Raw genomic sequence first — 13838 nt, 5'->3', positions numbered from 1 at the left:
GGAACTGCCAAATCTTTTTCCAAAGTTACTGTACCATTTTGCAATCCTCCTAGCAGTGTCTGAGAATTCTGATTGCTTCATATCCTCACCAACTTTCAGTGTTGTCAGTGTTTTTCATTTAGCCATTCTAGTGGGTGTTTGGTGGTATCTCATTGTGGTTTTAATCATGCATTTCCCAGATGACTAATGATTCTGAATACTTTTTCATGTACTTATCGCCTTCCTTTGTGAAGTGTCTCTAAATATTCTGCTCATTTTCCTTATTGAGTTGCCTTTTTATTGTTGAATTTTAGTCCTTTTTAAAAATTATTTATATATCCTGGATATAAATCCCTTGTCAGGTTTATGTATTGCAAGTATTTTCTCCCAGCCCATTGCTTCCCTGTTCATAACTGTAATGAGCAGTTTTTAATTTTGATAAAATCTGATTGTCGAGAGGGTGTTTTTCATTTGTTTGTCTTTTGTGGTTATTGATTTCTGTGTCCTGTTTAAAGTAATCTTTGCTATCCCAGGAGCGGGAGCATATTCTCCTATGTTTTCTTCTGAAAGTGTTTTAATGTTTATATCTAAAATCCATCTTAAACTAATTTTGCTATTTGGTGTGAAGTAGGGATCGAGGTTAATTTTTCACTTTATGGATATTTAGTTGTTTTGACACCATTTGTTGAGAAGACTTTCCCTTGCTCATTGAATTGCTTTGACACTTTTGTCAAAATTGATTGACCTTAAAAGTGCGGGTTAATTTCCAGGCTTGTTTTCCTCTTCCATTGATCCATTTGTTCTTATCCTTGCATCCCATTGTCTTGATTACTGTAGCTTTATAGTTAAAAATCACATAATGTAAATCTGACTTTTTTGAGATTATTTCAGCTATTCTAGGTCTTCTGCATTTCCATATAAGTTTTGGGATCAGTTTTTGTTTTTTACAAAGCCTTCCAGGAGTATAATTAGCAATTTTGATGAATCAATCAGTTTGGAGAGAATTTTAACTGTAAGCCACCTTAACCACTATTAAATGTTCCAGTCCTTGAAAGTGGCATAACCCTCAATTTATTTAGGTTTTGTTTTCTCTCAGCAATGCTTTATAGATTTCAGGATAGAAGTCTTATATGGTGTGATTCCTTTTTGAGAGGAAAAAAATACTACCACGAAATGATAACTATAGACTGGGATTCTCTCTGGGTGGAGGATGAATGGCTGATATACACATCTCATCTGTATTTCCTGAATTTCCTACAGTGATCATGTATCAATTTATAGTAAGGAGACAAATTATACAGGAAAAAGGGAACCAGTGTATCAAACAGCGTATAATGTTATTTTGTCATTGGTTTATGACAAATGTTGATTTTTGACTAGGACCAATTCAGCTTTCTCTATAACCAGAGTCCTTGTCTCTTCTGCTCATAGTGTTATATATGGGTAGCTGCTTAATAAATTCCCTCTGATGATGTCACTCAAATATAATTATAATATATTCTGTTTTTATAGGCATTAAAATATATAGGGAACAAAGTAAGAAGGCAAAGGATGTGGGGAGGTGGACCAAAGAAAACCAAAATAGAAGAAGCAAGAGAGCTCCTGGCTTCTACCATTCTGACCCATGTACCGGTGAGTAACCCTTTTGCAGCTGTGAGTAATGATCACTGTGTGGTCCGTGCATTAAAGTTAAAGAATTTTGAATACAACTTTACATAAATTAAAGCTTAGTTCCTTAAGAAAGGAGAGAATCTAAATTGGACCCTCCAGTGGACTACCCCACCAGAAATAATCTTCCATTATCAACAGTTTATTTGTACTTATGTTAGCTGCACTGTATCATAATCTGATCGTGTTTACTCTCTTGGTTCTTCTTTCAGTCCAAAATTATAGTTTTTTTAATATTCATACATATATTAGTTCTGCTGTTAGATTCACTGTTTCGAAGGACAGGGATGGTGCCTTAGGTATTTTTAAATTATATAAGCTTATAGTGCCTTGCCCATATGAACACTTTTTTTTTAATTGTGGTAAAATATACATAACATAAAACTTACCTTTTTCAAAAAAATTTTACCATCTTTATGTGTACAGTTCTGTGGCATTAAGTACATTCTCATTGTTGTGTTACCATCACTATCGTAGATACTTTTATTAAAATACTGGATGGCTGATCTTCTAGACCTTGAATTTTAGGTTCACATTGTCTAGCCTCCTTCACTTACAGTGAAGATGCTCATGTCCAGAAAAGCTAGATGATTTGCCTTGCCACCCAGCTAGTTACTGGTCATAGAGAGAGAGCTAGAATCCCATCTTCTGACCCTTGAAACAGTGCTTAATATTTATTTAGTTAACTTATCATAAAACTGAGATCAACCATGTTGGCAAGAATCATTTTTCCCCCATTCCCATTTAATACATATGCTACTCTTTCTAAATTATAAAATTGTTAGTCAGACTATCTTGTTCACCAAATAGTCTGGTTTATGATGAGTTACCATGTGTGTTATTCACAAATGATCTAATTGAGGGTTTGCAAACTCTACCTTCAGGGGCTAATGATAAGTAATGGAGAATTGGGAGAACTGTAGAAGTAGACAGTGACTCCCTAAACACAGTAAGATTCAGTTTTCTTATTTTGAAACACCTTGTTAGCCAACTAATATGGGTCTCTGATTTTGCCCTTTGGCTGCCATTTATTTGTGTGTCCTTGATCTAATTCAAATAATTAGAAAGTCTTAATGTTAAAGCTGAACTGAATTGTAAACTCTTTTAGATGATCAGAAGGACAGTTTAAAACTCAAAATAGCAAAAATGAGTAGTAGCAGCAACAAGGGCTTTAGAGCCAGAGAGATAAGGGTTCAAACCTGATTTCTTACTTCCTGACTGATTTAAATTTGGGCCAGTCAACTCTCCTGAGCTTCAGTTTTCTCATCTGTACAGTGAGACTAATACCACTTCCTCACAGGGTTGGTGGGATGATTCAGTGATAAGATGTACGTAAAGCCCATGGTTACTGGCTCCCTGACGTGGCCATAGCGTCCCCACTGGGGCCTCGCTTAGCTTGGTATGATAACTGAGGAGGCCTTTAGGTTAAAGAGCCTTAGCTGATAGAATGCTGGCCAGAATGACATTCATTAAATTGATAAAGCTGAACATTAGCACTTTTGTGTGGTTGCAGTGGGCCTAAGCTGTTTGTTACATATAATCCAGGGAGTAGTGAAGTCAGAATAGATAAATCAAGAAAAGATTTTCATTTTCAAGAATGGGTTAGGGCAGTATTTACCTAAGTATACTATTAGAGGGGATTTTAGATGATATAAAGACATTTTAATTTAAATAATTACATACTTATCAGAAAAAATAGAACTAGTACATCAGATCCATTTTTGTGGTATTTGTGATTTTATGATATAATTGTGTAGGATGAAGCTGATGAGGCTTGCTTAAAAATTACTTGCTTTAAGTTGACTAGAAATGTTAAGTAATTAGTAATTTAAGTGTTACAGAGCTGTGACAGTAGTCCTGATAGTGGTGCTTGATGATTGAAATGTAGAAGGCACTGGTTCAGATGTTTCTACATAGAGGGAGAAAGATCAGCAGGACATTCTGCAGTCCCCTGCAATTGTAACTTGAGGGTGACCTGCAGAGGTTTTGACTCTGAATCATGGCCTCTCAATTCCTTGGAGGCAGTGGTTCTCGAAGTGCGTTTTTCAGACTATGCAGTAGAATCAGTGTCATCTGAGAACTTGTTAGATGTTCTTGGACTCTACCTCAGACCTATTGAAACAGACATTCTGGGTAGGGTGTGGCCCAGCAATCTCTTTTAACAGGCCCTGCAGTGATTGTGATACACACTAAAAACTGGAAACCACTGCTCTAAGCTTTTGCCCCACTGCCCCAAGATGCCTAGGACTTCTTTTTCCTCCAAGATAATATGAAAAGGACTTCAGAGTTTTAGTGTCAACAATTCTGTTTCAGTGTTCCAAGCTCATTTGGTAGGTCTTTTTTCTCTCCCTCTTTCAGATAATCCAGAGGTTAACACTCCACAAAGGGATATCCGAACTATTATTGGCATTCTACCAACAAGTGATGTCAGTTACTAGATTAAAGGATTCCTTCTCTCCATATCAGTAGGAAAAATGGGCTCAGTATTAACTTATTTTTTCAATTTAGACCTAGCATTTCCTTTTCAGTACCGGCTAAATGAGTTAATGTTCAAGTGCTTTTTAAAGTGCAGTGGGCCGTCTGCTACAAATACTCGTATTTATTTCTACTTAGAAATGTCTTGGGAGAATCTGCCAGTATTCAAGCAAAATAAAAATGTGATATGGACTTTGTTAAAAGTTGAAAATTTGGTTAATGAAAGTTTGCATTTTTTTATTAACAAAAAAGGTAAATACAACTGTAAGAGTAATATGTTCATTGTAACTCGCCACATTAAAATAAGGGGGAAAAAAAAGAAATAAAATAGATGTACCTGAATGGAGGACCATACAGTTTTGTAAAATACCAATTGAGAATGTAAATTGCTTATAGCTGCCCAAAGACTGGGTTTTTCTACTTAGTGGTAATTGGTGTTATGGTTGTATGGGTGTTTTTGTTTTTTGTTTGTTTTTGCTTTTAGGGATGCACAAGAGATTTTTCTTTTTAAAGAACTAGATTTATTTCCAGAAATAGGCTCACAGACATAGAAAACAAACTTATAGTTACCAAAGGGGAATTGAGGGGGAGGGATAAATTTAGAATTTGGAATTAATGGATACACACTACCATATATAAAATAAACAACAAGGACTTACTGTATAGCACAGGGAACTATATTCAGTCTTGTAATGACACATAGTGGAATAGAATCTGAAAAAGAGTGCATATATATACATATAACTGAATCACTTTTCTGTACTCCTGAAACATTGGAAATCAACTATACTTCACATAAAAAAAAAAGGTAACAAAACAAAGAACTACATTTATTACAACCTTTTTTATTGATGTAACTGTTTTGTGAGTGCAAGATGACAAAATAGCTTTCAGGACTGCTTTTTCTTTTACCACATTCCAAAGTTAACACATCCCAAAGTTCTCAGTAATAGAAAGAGAATAAATTGACCTAAAGAAGAAGTGAAACTTCCTTTGAAGGAGAATGAACTTTTTGAAACATATACAGAAATTTCTAACATATTCAGTATAATTCCCTATTAGCAACTAGTTGCTGTTGTTCTTTTAAATCAAGATCCCCTGAATTAATCTGTAATAGTGATGAACTTAATAGGAGCTCATTGGGATCTTACTCAGTGATTAAGGAAAGTAAAACAAAGTTTATGATATGAATCTTCTATAGACAAGCCTTAGATAGTCCTCAGAATTGGCAGAAGCTTAGGCCATACTCTCAGACCTTATCATTTTGGATGTAGAGAAAGAATTCACCCATTACCTCAGGTTTTGTCTCCCCACACAAGCAAGTTCAATGATTTAACCAGCTCTCATTTAGCTTACTGATTGGGCCAGATTGATTTATGTTGATTTTGATTGTACAGGAGAATATTAAATGAAATGTTTGCAGCAAATTTACTCATCAATCCATTCATTCCTTCCATAGATATTTGTTAAGTCCTGACAGTATTTTAGTACCATTCCTGTTATTTATCGCTGTGTAAGAAACATTTCCAAAACTTAATGGCTTGATATAACTGTTTATTGATCTCTCATGGTTCTGTGGTTTCACTGGGCTCATTAGTGGGGAAAGAGGGTCATAATGGGTCTCATGAAGTTGCAGGTAGATAGCTGAGGATAGGGTCATCTGAAGGCTCAACTGAGCCAGACATTCAAGATGGCATCTTCACTCATATTTCTGGCTCCTCAGTGCTTTTCTAGTGGCTCCTTTCTCCCCAGCAGAGTATCCTGGACTTCTCATATAGTGCTTAAGGACTCTTAAGAGAAAGAAAGTGATAACTGCTAGTTTATAGGCCAATCCAAAGGGAATGATGGGTTCTACCTCTTAATGAAAGAATGGCTTGAAACATAAACGGAGAGAAGGGGTTGAAGGTGGTTGTCTTTGAAGAAGAGCTACCACGGGTATTGAGTACAAAGATAAAAAAGTCGTCATCTCAGCTCTCAGAAAGTTTAGACTAGTTGAATTTCTTTGAATAGGGAGAATCATAACAATTCATTATTTTCTTATTTAAGTATTGTAACATTGGTTCTTTTCTTGAGACACCTTAAATTTTAATGTGCATCATGTTAAAAAATTGTTTTCATTTCTGAATTACAGGTTAAAGAATTCAATTTCCGAGCCAAATGTATCTATACTGCAGTGATGGTGCGAAGAGTAATTCTGGCCCAAGGAGATAATAAAGTTGATGACAGAGATTATTACGGTAACAAGCGATTGGAGTTGGCAGGACAGGTGATTTAATTATTTTATGTCAGAGATCTTATTTTGTTTTCCTCAATAAAAATTAATTTAGCATTTATTTTAGATAGGGAGGAAGAGACAGTTGAATGGAATGTAGGTTTTACGTATTTGAAGTATACATAAACATTTCACACATGACTTACTATTTCTTTGACCTAAGAATTTCTTTAACTGTGAAACTGTTTTAGTGCTTTAAATGTGTTAATAGTATGTTACCTGTATTATATCTTTAGTTGAGATGTTTACGTTCATTCTGTTTAATGTAGGAAATGAAGTATGACTTTAAGTAGTACCATTTATTCAATTGACAAATATGTATTAAACTCTTCGTCATGTGCCAGGCATAGTTATAGGAACTGAGCATACGGGGGAAATAAAACACAAAGGTCACTTTTCTTTTAGTCTGTATAGTCTGGTGAGAGCGAAAGATGATAAACTAAACAATCCCCTAAACTTTCTGATGACATAGTAGAAGTGGGTTAGTAAGGATGTCATTTTAAATCTTAGCCTGATAAATTATATCTTATTTTGAGAGTATGTATCCCTTCCAACTGGGTAGCAAGTGTCTAAAAGTCTTCAAAACTTCATGTTTCAGCATTTAAATCAGAAATTGCCTTTAAATCAAAGCTATAATACAGACCTGGCTGCTTTTGATATTTTCTCTCTATCTTTGGGTTTTAAAGAAGTACCTTGGCGTGGTGGTCTCTGTTAATGTCCTACTTAGAGTTCACTAAGTTCTTAGGTCTGTACGTTTATGTCTAACCAAATATGAGACATTTTTAGGCTTTATTTGTTTAAATGTCTTTTTTGTACTATTCTCTCTTCTCCTTCTGACTCAAATTATACTGGTAGGCCCTTTGATATTGAGGCTCTGTTTTATTCTGTTCAGATTGGTTAATTTCTTTTGGTCTGTTTTTGGGTTCACTTACTTTTGCTTATGTTGTCTCTAACATGCTATTCACTTGTCCAGTATATCTTTTAGTTTAGATATTGTATTTTTCGGTTCTAGAAATTTCATTTGGGTATTTTTTAACTTCTGTTTCTCTACTGAGATTTCTTGTTTGTTTATTACTACAACCATCTTTTCATTTACATTCTTGAATTTTAACAGCTGTTTTAGAATTTTGGTCAAATTCCAACATCTCAGTCATCTTAGGATCAATTTCTTGACTAGCTTTTCTCTTGAATATGGGTCATGTTCTCCTTTTTCTTCATATGTGTAACTATCTTGTATTGTATCCTAATGGACATTGTGGATGATGAATTGTAGAGACTCAGAATTCTGTTTTATTCCTCTGAAGAATGTTCAGGATTTTGTTTGCTTTAAGGGAGTCAAGTTGGCTGTAAACCTCTGAATTGTGTGTCCTTGCAGCAAACAGCTGAAACATTCTGTTTAGTTCTTTCAGTTGTAACTGGAACATCTTGCAGCCCAGAATTTATGCTAAGTTTTATAGCCCTCCTTTGGGGTCCTTTGTCAGGGGCAAGTATGGAGTCAGATTTTACAATTTTAGAAGAAATTGTATAAGGGAATAAATTGTCTTCGTTAGTATGAAGTATATTCAAAGCAGTATGTCTTCTTACTCAGGGGAATTTAATCAGTTAACGGTGAGTTGCTACAGAAATTGACATATGCCTGCCTTTGCGTATGTGCTTCTTAGTTATGAAAAGTTTCTTGCATATAAGACTATAAATAACATGCATGTATTTGTGTATTAAGATTTATAAAGCAAATATTCACATATCCCAACTCAGCTTAAGAGTGAACCCAACACTAGTGTGTTTGACTCCTCTGTGCACCTTCTCCAATTCTCTGCTGCCCCTCCCTTCTGTCTGTTCTGAAGGCTTTGGGCAGGTGCCTGCCTATTTACCTGGTGCGAAGCTATCCCAACATTCCTGAGCACTTGCTGTGAGGTTGGGTGAAGAACAGGTTCACGTCCCAGGAGCATCCCTCAGCAGGCCTGAGCTTCAGACGTGGGTTTCAAGATTTATTAAAGTATGAACTCTAACTCAGAATCCTGGTACTGAAATAGGTAAAAGTTGAGCCTCTCTGGTTGAGGTGGGGTGTAAGGGCTTGTTTCTCTGCTTATTTGCCCTTCCCCTGAAACTCTGTGAAATTCATAAACATAATCTGACTGCTCTGCAGAACCAGGTGTGGATTCTTCAGGAGGCCTGTCAGGGTCTTTGATGACCTGGCCCCTGTGCACCTTTCCAGCCTCATCTCATACCTGGGCGAGCTGCTCACTTTTTCCCAAACACACCATGATGCTCTTTCGTCCTCTGTGCCTTTGAGCTATGCCTTCTGCCTAAGTCGCCCCTCCCTCGTCTCCCCTTCTCCATCCCCATCATGAAGAGCTCCTACCCATTTATCATTCTTTGAGTCACCCTCTCTGAAACCATCTGTGAACCCCAGGAGTAGTTAGTTGCTCTGTCTTCCAAAAGCCAGTAACACTTCATTCAGGTCTTTATTTGCATGTTGAGTTACCTTATAGTTCTCTACCTGCACACTTCTTCCCCTGCTTTAGACTGTACGCTCACTGAGGGCAGGAACCATTTATATTCACTTTTCTATCCCCAGATAAAGTGCTAGTCACCAAAGATGCAATAGTGAACGAGACTTGATGAGTCATCTGCTCTCAAGAGCATACATTTTGGTAGGGGAGGCAGACAGTGAACAAGTAAACAGTAAATAGATGTGATATTATTAGATGGTCATAATGTTCAAAGAAAATCAAAAACAGGCTAATTAATGTTAGAGAGTTGGGATGTTGGGAGGGGGATGAGGTGTTACATTATTCTGGTCAGGGAAAATCTCTTTGAAAAAGTGACATTTTAAGCTGAGCCCTCAGACATTTCAGCTAAAACCTGAGTGAGGAGAAACCAGTCTCACACAACCTCGGAAACTGCATTCCGTCAAGAGACCCACACAAGCATGTACATCTCCAGACAGTGCTGACATTGAAGGAACTGGAAGGAGACGAGAGGACCAGTGTGGCTAGAGTGTGTGAGGTGTAGGGGTTATGAGAACCAGCATTGTAGGCCATGGGAAGGGGTTTGGATTTAATTTTACATGCAGTGGGAAACCATGAGAGAATTTTGATCAGGGAAGTGACACCATCTGATTTTCAGTTTAAAAGATCTGATTTGGAGATGAACAGGCCAGGAATGGACCAGTTAGGTACTGACAGTACTCCAGATGACAGATGATGGTGGCTGGAATGATAACAGCAGGTATTAATTACCACATCTAAAAATTTTTAAACTAGAATTGAAAAACTATAGCAATCTTAGGTTTGGGGGGAAAAGTTAATATGTTGAATACTTGGAAAGTTCTTTTTGGTTAGTGGCTGATGCTAACAGGTGGGTTTTTGACTACCTTCAGATTGACCACTGCTCAGGGAGTTATACGTATCCCCACCACCATCAATCCCAATTTTTTACAGTTTTTTAGTTGGGGAAAAAGATCCTGCTGTTAAATGAATCCTTTTTTAAAAAAGTTAGTTGTGTGGAGAACTAAGGAATGGAGTCGAGAGGAGAGAGGAAAGACTATCTTGTTGCTTGAAAAATTAGAATTAAAAAGAAGGTTCCCATGTGCAAGAAAACATTGCTTTATGAACAACGTAAAGACATAAAAGGCATTGTGTTGGCAAAAATGTGTAAAAACAATAGCTGCTAATTTCACACCCCATGGGATGAGGGAGTATAAATGTGCTTCAGCTTTAGATAACGGAGCTGTATCCACTGGCCAAGCAGGTTCACAGAGCTTTCCCTCAGTCTCTTGCCACCAGAGGGCTGGCCGGCCAGCCGCCAATAGAGGTGTTAGCAAAACCTACCGATTTCAGGCTTAATCTTTTCACCTACCTTTTCTTTTTCGGTAATGTGTTCATTATTTGCCGAGCATTACTCTATTCTTTGTCTGCAAATTTTTTGTTTCTAACTCAGCTTGCTTTGTATGGATGAGATATGGAACGGCACCAAAATCCGGCACCCTGGAAAGCCAGGGATTTCCACCCTGTGACAAAAGAATGCCGTCTTGACTTCAGAGATTGCCTAATCCCAGCTGTTCTGATAATGTAATTAAGGCTGCCTAATGTCTTTAATTTTGCAACCAGTTTGTGTGAAAAGGAGAATTTGGCACTCTGAAGGCTTAAACACTAAATAGCAATCTCAAGACGCCTAATTAGAATTCTCTGACATTAAGCTAATTGGTGAAACTGTATTTCAGCAGCTTAACTTCTTTATTAATTTTTTTTAGCATTTTCATTGAAAATCAATTGATGAGCTGTCAGCATTTTTTCTTAAATATAATTTGCTCTTTAGTGCTCCTGTCTTAGGCAGGCTGAAAGGCCTCATATGAGCAATGAAAGGTATTGAATATTATCACCAGCATTCCATTCCTTTTAATCATTTTACTCTTGACCTAAATAATGTGGCTTATTGTGTGATTTGGCCTTGTAGCTCCTCACTGCTCTGTGAACTGGAGAACATTATTTCTCTTAAGTTGAAATTTTAAGGGTGGAGAAATTTATTAATGAGGCAGTAGTTTGTTGAGTGTGCTCTTATTTTTACTTGTTTAGTACCAGGACATTTCCTTGTAATCAGGGCTACAGCAAATTCAGCAGGGATCCAAAAAACTTTGTCATAATTTGAGACACAAAAGTCTAAGTGTAAGAGACTAATTAAAATAGAGCTGAGCTTTTGTGGTTTAGGTTGAGGGCATTTGCTTCTGTTCAGGATGCTTATTCAAATTTCTTTTGCCAGTTTCCACAGGAAGTTGCTGAAATGGGCTTCTTCATCCCTTTCCCCCTCCCCTGCACCTGCTTCCATCCCCATATTCTTTCTTTCCATGAGGGAAACTGCTGGGTCTGAGTGGAAGAAAGGATTAAGCTCTCAGAGGAGGAAGTTTTCTTTTTAGAACACTTCTGACATGGTAAATTCAAGTCCAAGATCCTGGCTTTCCCATCTGCAAAGCTGGTTTTAGAAGAAAGGTGGAAGGACATGTCTACCTTAAGGGGGAAGAACATAAAATCACATTGCACTTAGGAAATGCTTTCTTCAGCAGTGACTGGAGGAGGAGACTCGCTGGCTTTGAATGTCTTCTTCGTTATGAGTCAAAAAAACTACCTGTGGTTATCAACATTCAAGGATACAGTGTAGAATGTAGAAAACTTCTAGCTTATAAGATTTCACTGAATTTCAGAATTCCTGTTTAAGTAAATAATGAGCACATGTATAATAGTCCCCAGCATTACATTACTGTTTTAAGTACCTTAGATTCCTTTTGGGTTGTCTGTATTTTCCATATTGATTTTAAGGTTTTTGTATACTTTGGACCCAACTTATCAGTTGGGTGTGTTGTTGATATCGTCTCCCAGTCTGGAATTTTTTTTTTTTTAACTTCATGAGGTCTCTTAATTCTACAAGTTTGTAATTTTAATTGTCAATTTTATCACCCCTTTCTTTTTAATAGTTAGTACTCTTTGTATTTTAAACTTATGCCTTTGGTATTTGTTCTTTAGTCTATCTGAAATCGATTTTTGTGTATGGAGTGAAGTAAGGAATGCATTTTCATTTGTTTTTCAAATGAATAAGCAATTGTCCTAGCATCATTTTTTGTAGTCTTTCATTTCCTTACTGATCTGAAATGCCATCTCTATTATATGACAAACTTTAACATATGTGTTGTTTGCTTCTGGGCTCTTTGTTCTATCCATTGGTCAGTCTATTTATGCATTAATTAGTTCATTCATCTTCTTTTTCAGAAGTGTCTTGGCTATTTTAGAGTCTTAGCTGTTCCATATAAATTTTAGAGTTAGCCTCAGTCTTCATTAAAAATCTAGGGACCTTGATTAGAGTTGCATTGGAATTGTCAATCAGTTTGGAGAAAATTAGTAATCTTTAAATATATAGTCTTCTCATCCATGAATATTTTCTTCATTTAAGTTTTCTTTGGTGTCTTTCTTTGGTGTCTTTATAATTTTCCCTATGAAAGTCTTATATCTCTTTAGTTAGATTTACTCCTAATTACTTTAGGGGCTTATTTTTGTAGATTTTTTTAAATAAAAATATTAATAAGAAAAATCTCAAACATATACAAAAATAGAATAGTAAAATAGTAAAATAGCTCCCATGTATTCATCACACAATTTTAATTATCAGTAGAAGTCATCTTTTAAAATTTTATTTTTTTATAGAACTATAGTTGATTTATAGTGTTATGTTAGTTTCAGGTATACAGCAAAGTGATTCAGTTAAACATATATAAATAAATTCTTTTTCAGATGCTTTTCTATTATAGGTTATTACAAGATACTGAATATAGTTCCTGTGTTATACAGGATTACCCTTGTTGGTAATCTATTTTATATGTAGTAGTGTGTATGTGTTAATCCCAAACTCCTAAATTGTCTTCCTGCTCCTTCTCCTTTGGTAACCATAAGTTTGTTTTCTATGTCTGTGAGTCTATTTCTGTTTTGTAAATAAGTTCATTTGTATCACTTTTTTTTAGATTCCACATATAAGTAATATCACATGGTATTTGTCTTTTCTCTATTTGAGTTCACTTAGTATGGTAATCTCTAGGTCCACCCATGTTGCTGCAAATGGCATTATTTCATTCCTTTCTCTGGCTGAGTAATATTCTATTTGTGTGTGTATATGTGTATATGTGTGTGTGTGTGTGTGTATATATATATCTCACATCTAATAGAAATCAATCTTGTATCCTCCTCAGCTCTCCATTCCCCCCATTGCACAAACTGGATTATTTAAACAAGTTCAAGTTATCAAATCATTTTAGTATCTCAAATCACATTCTGTAAATACTTTAAAAGTATTATATAGTAAAAAAAATGCTAAAAGGTACAATTAAAAAAATCATAATACCATTTTCTCACATAAAATTTTTAACAGTAATTGCTTAATATCATCAAGGATCTATTATGTATTCAAATTTCTTTGATTTCCTTATAAATATTGTTGACGTTTACAGTAGGATTGTTCAGATAGGATCCAGACATGTTTCACATATTGCATTTGGTTGATATGTCTCTTAAATTCTTTTTGATCTATAGGTTCTCCGTATGTGTGTCTCTGAAAAAAACTGGACCTTTTTAAATTTTGCTTCTACCCTTCTCTCAGTGCAGGTTACCTTTGCCTGGGACCATCAGCAGGAGGGCTTCCTGACCCTTCTCTAGCAACTTAAAGGTTTCTTTTCATGAGAAAGACAGTCCAGGGAAGTAGACAGTGTTTTGTTTCTTGTTCCAACAAAGAGATCTTTCTCAGATCTGCCGTACTCCAGTCTTTCATGAGCACCCATGGAAAAGAATTTGTGAGTGAGTGTGCATCCTCTTGGGTCTGGAACTCCGAGGGACTGTAAGCTTTCATGATAGCCCAAATTTTAGCTGATTTCTTCTTTTACGGCACACATCTGCTCTGTCATGTG

The 13838-nt window shown here is 36.0% G+C and overlaps 1 protein-coding gene across 1 annotated transcript in view; it reads left to right on the top strand.

The window, feature by feature from the left end:
• Nucleotides 1–13838, top strand: part of POLR3B (RNA polymerase III subunit B) — a 105146-nt gene that overhangs the window by 27569 nt on the left and 63739 nt on the right. The window contains exons 11-12 of the mRNA XM_006205872.4: nucleotides 1492–1611; nucleotides 6254–6388. Coding sequence (XP_006205934.1) covers nucleotides 1492–1611; nucleotides 6254–6388 — 255 coding nt within the window. The remainder of the gene's footprint in view (nucleotides 1–1491; nucleotides 1612–6253; nucleotides 6389–13838) is intronic.

Source organism: Vicugna pacos, chromosome 12, assembly GCF_048564905.1.
Source record: "Vicugna pacos chromosome 12, VicPac4, whole genome shotgun sequence".
Lineage (NCBI taxonomy): Eukaryota > Metazoa > Chordata > Mammalia > Artiodactyla > Camelidae > Vicugna > Vicugna pacos.
Note: the sequence above shows the minus strand (reverse complement) of the source record. Positions and strands in the feature narration are given on the sequence as shown.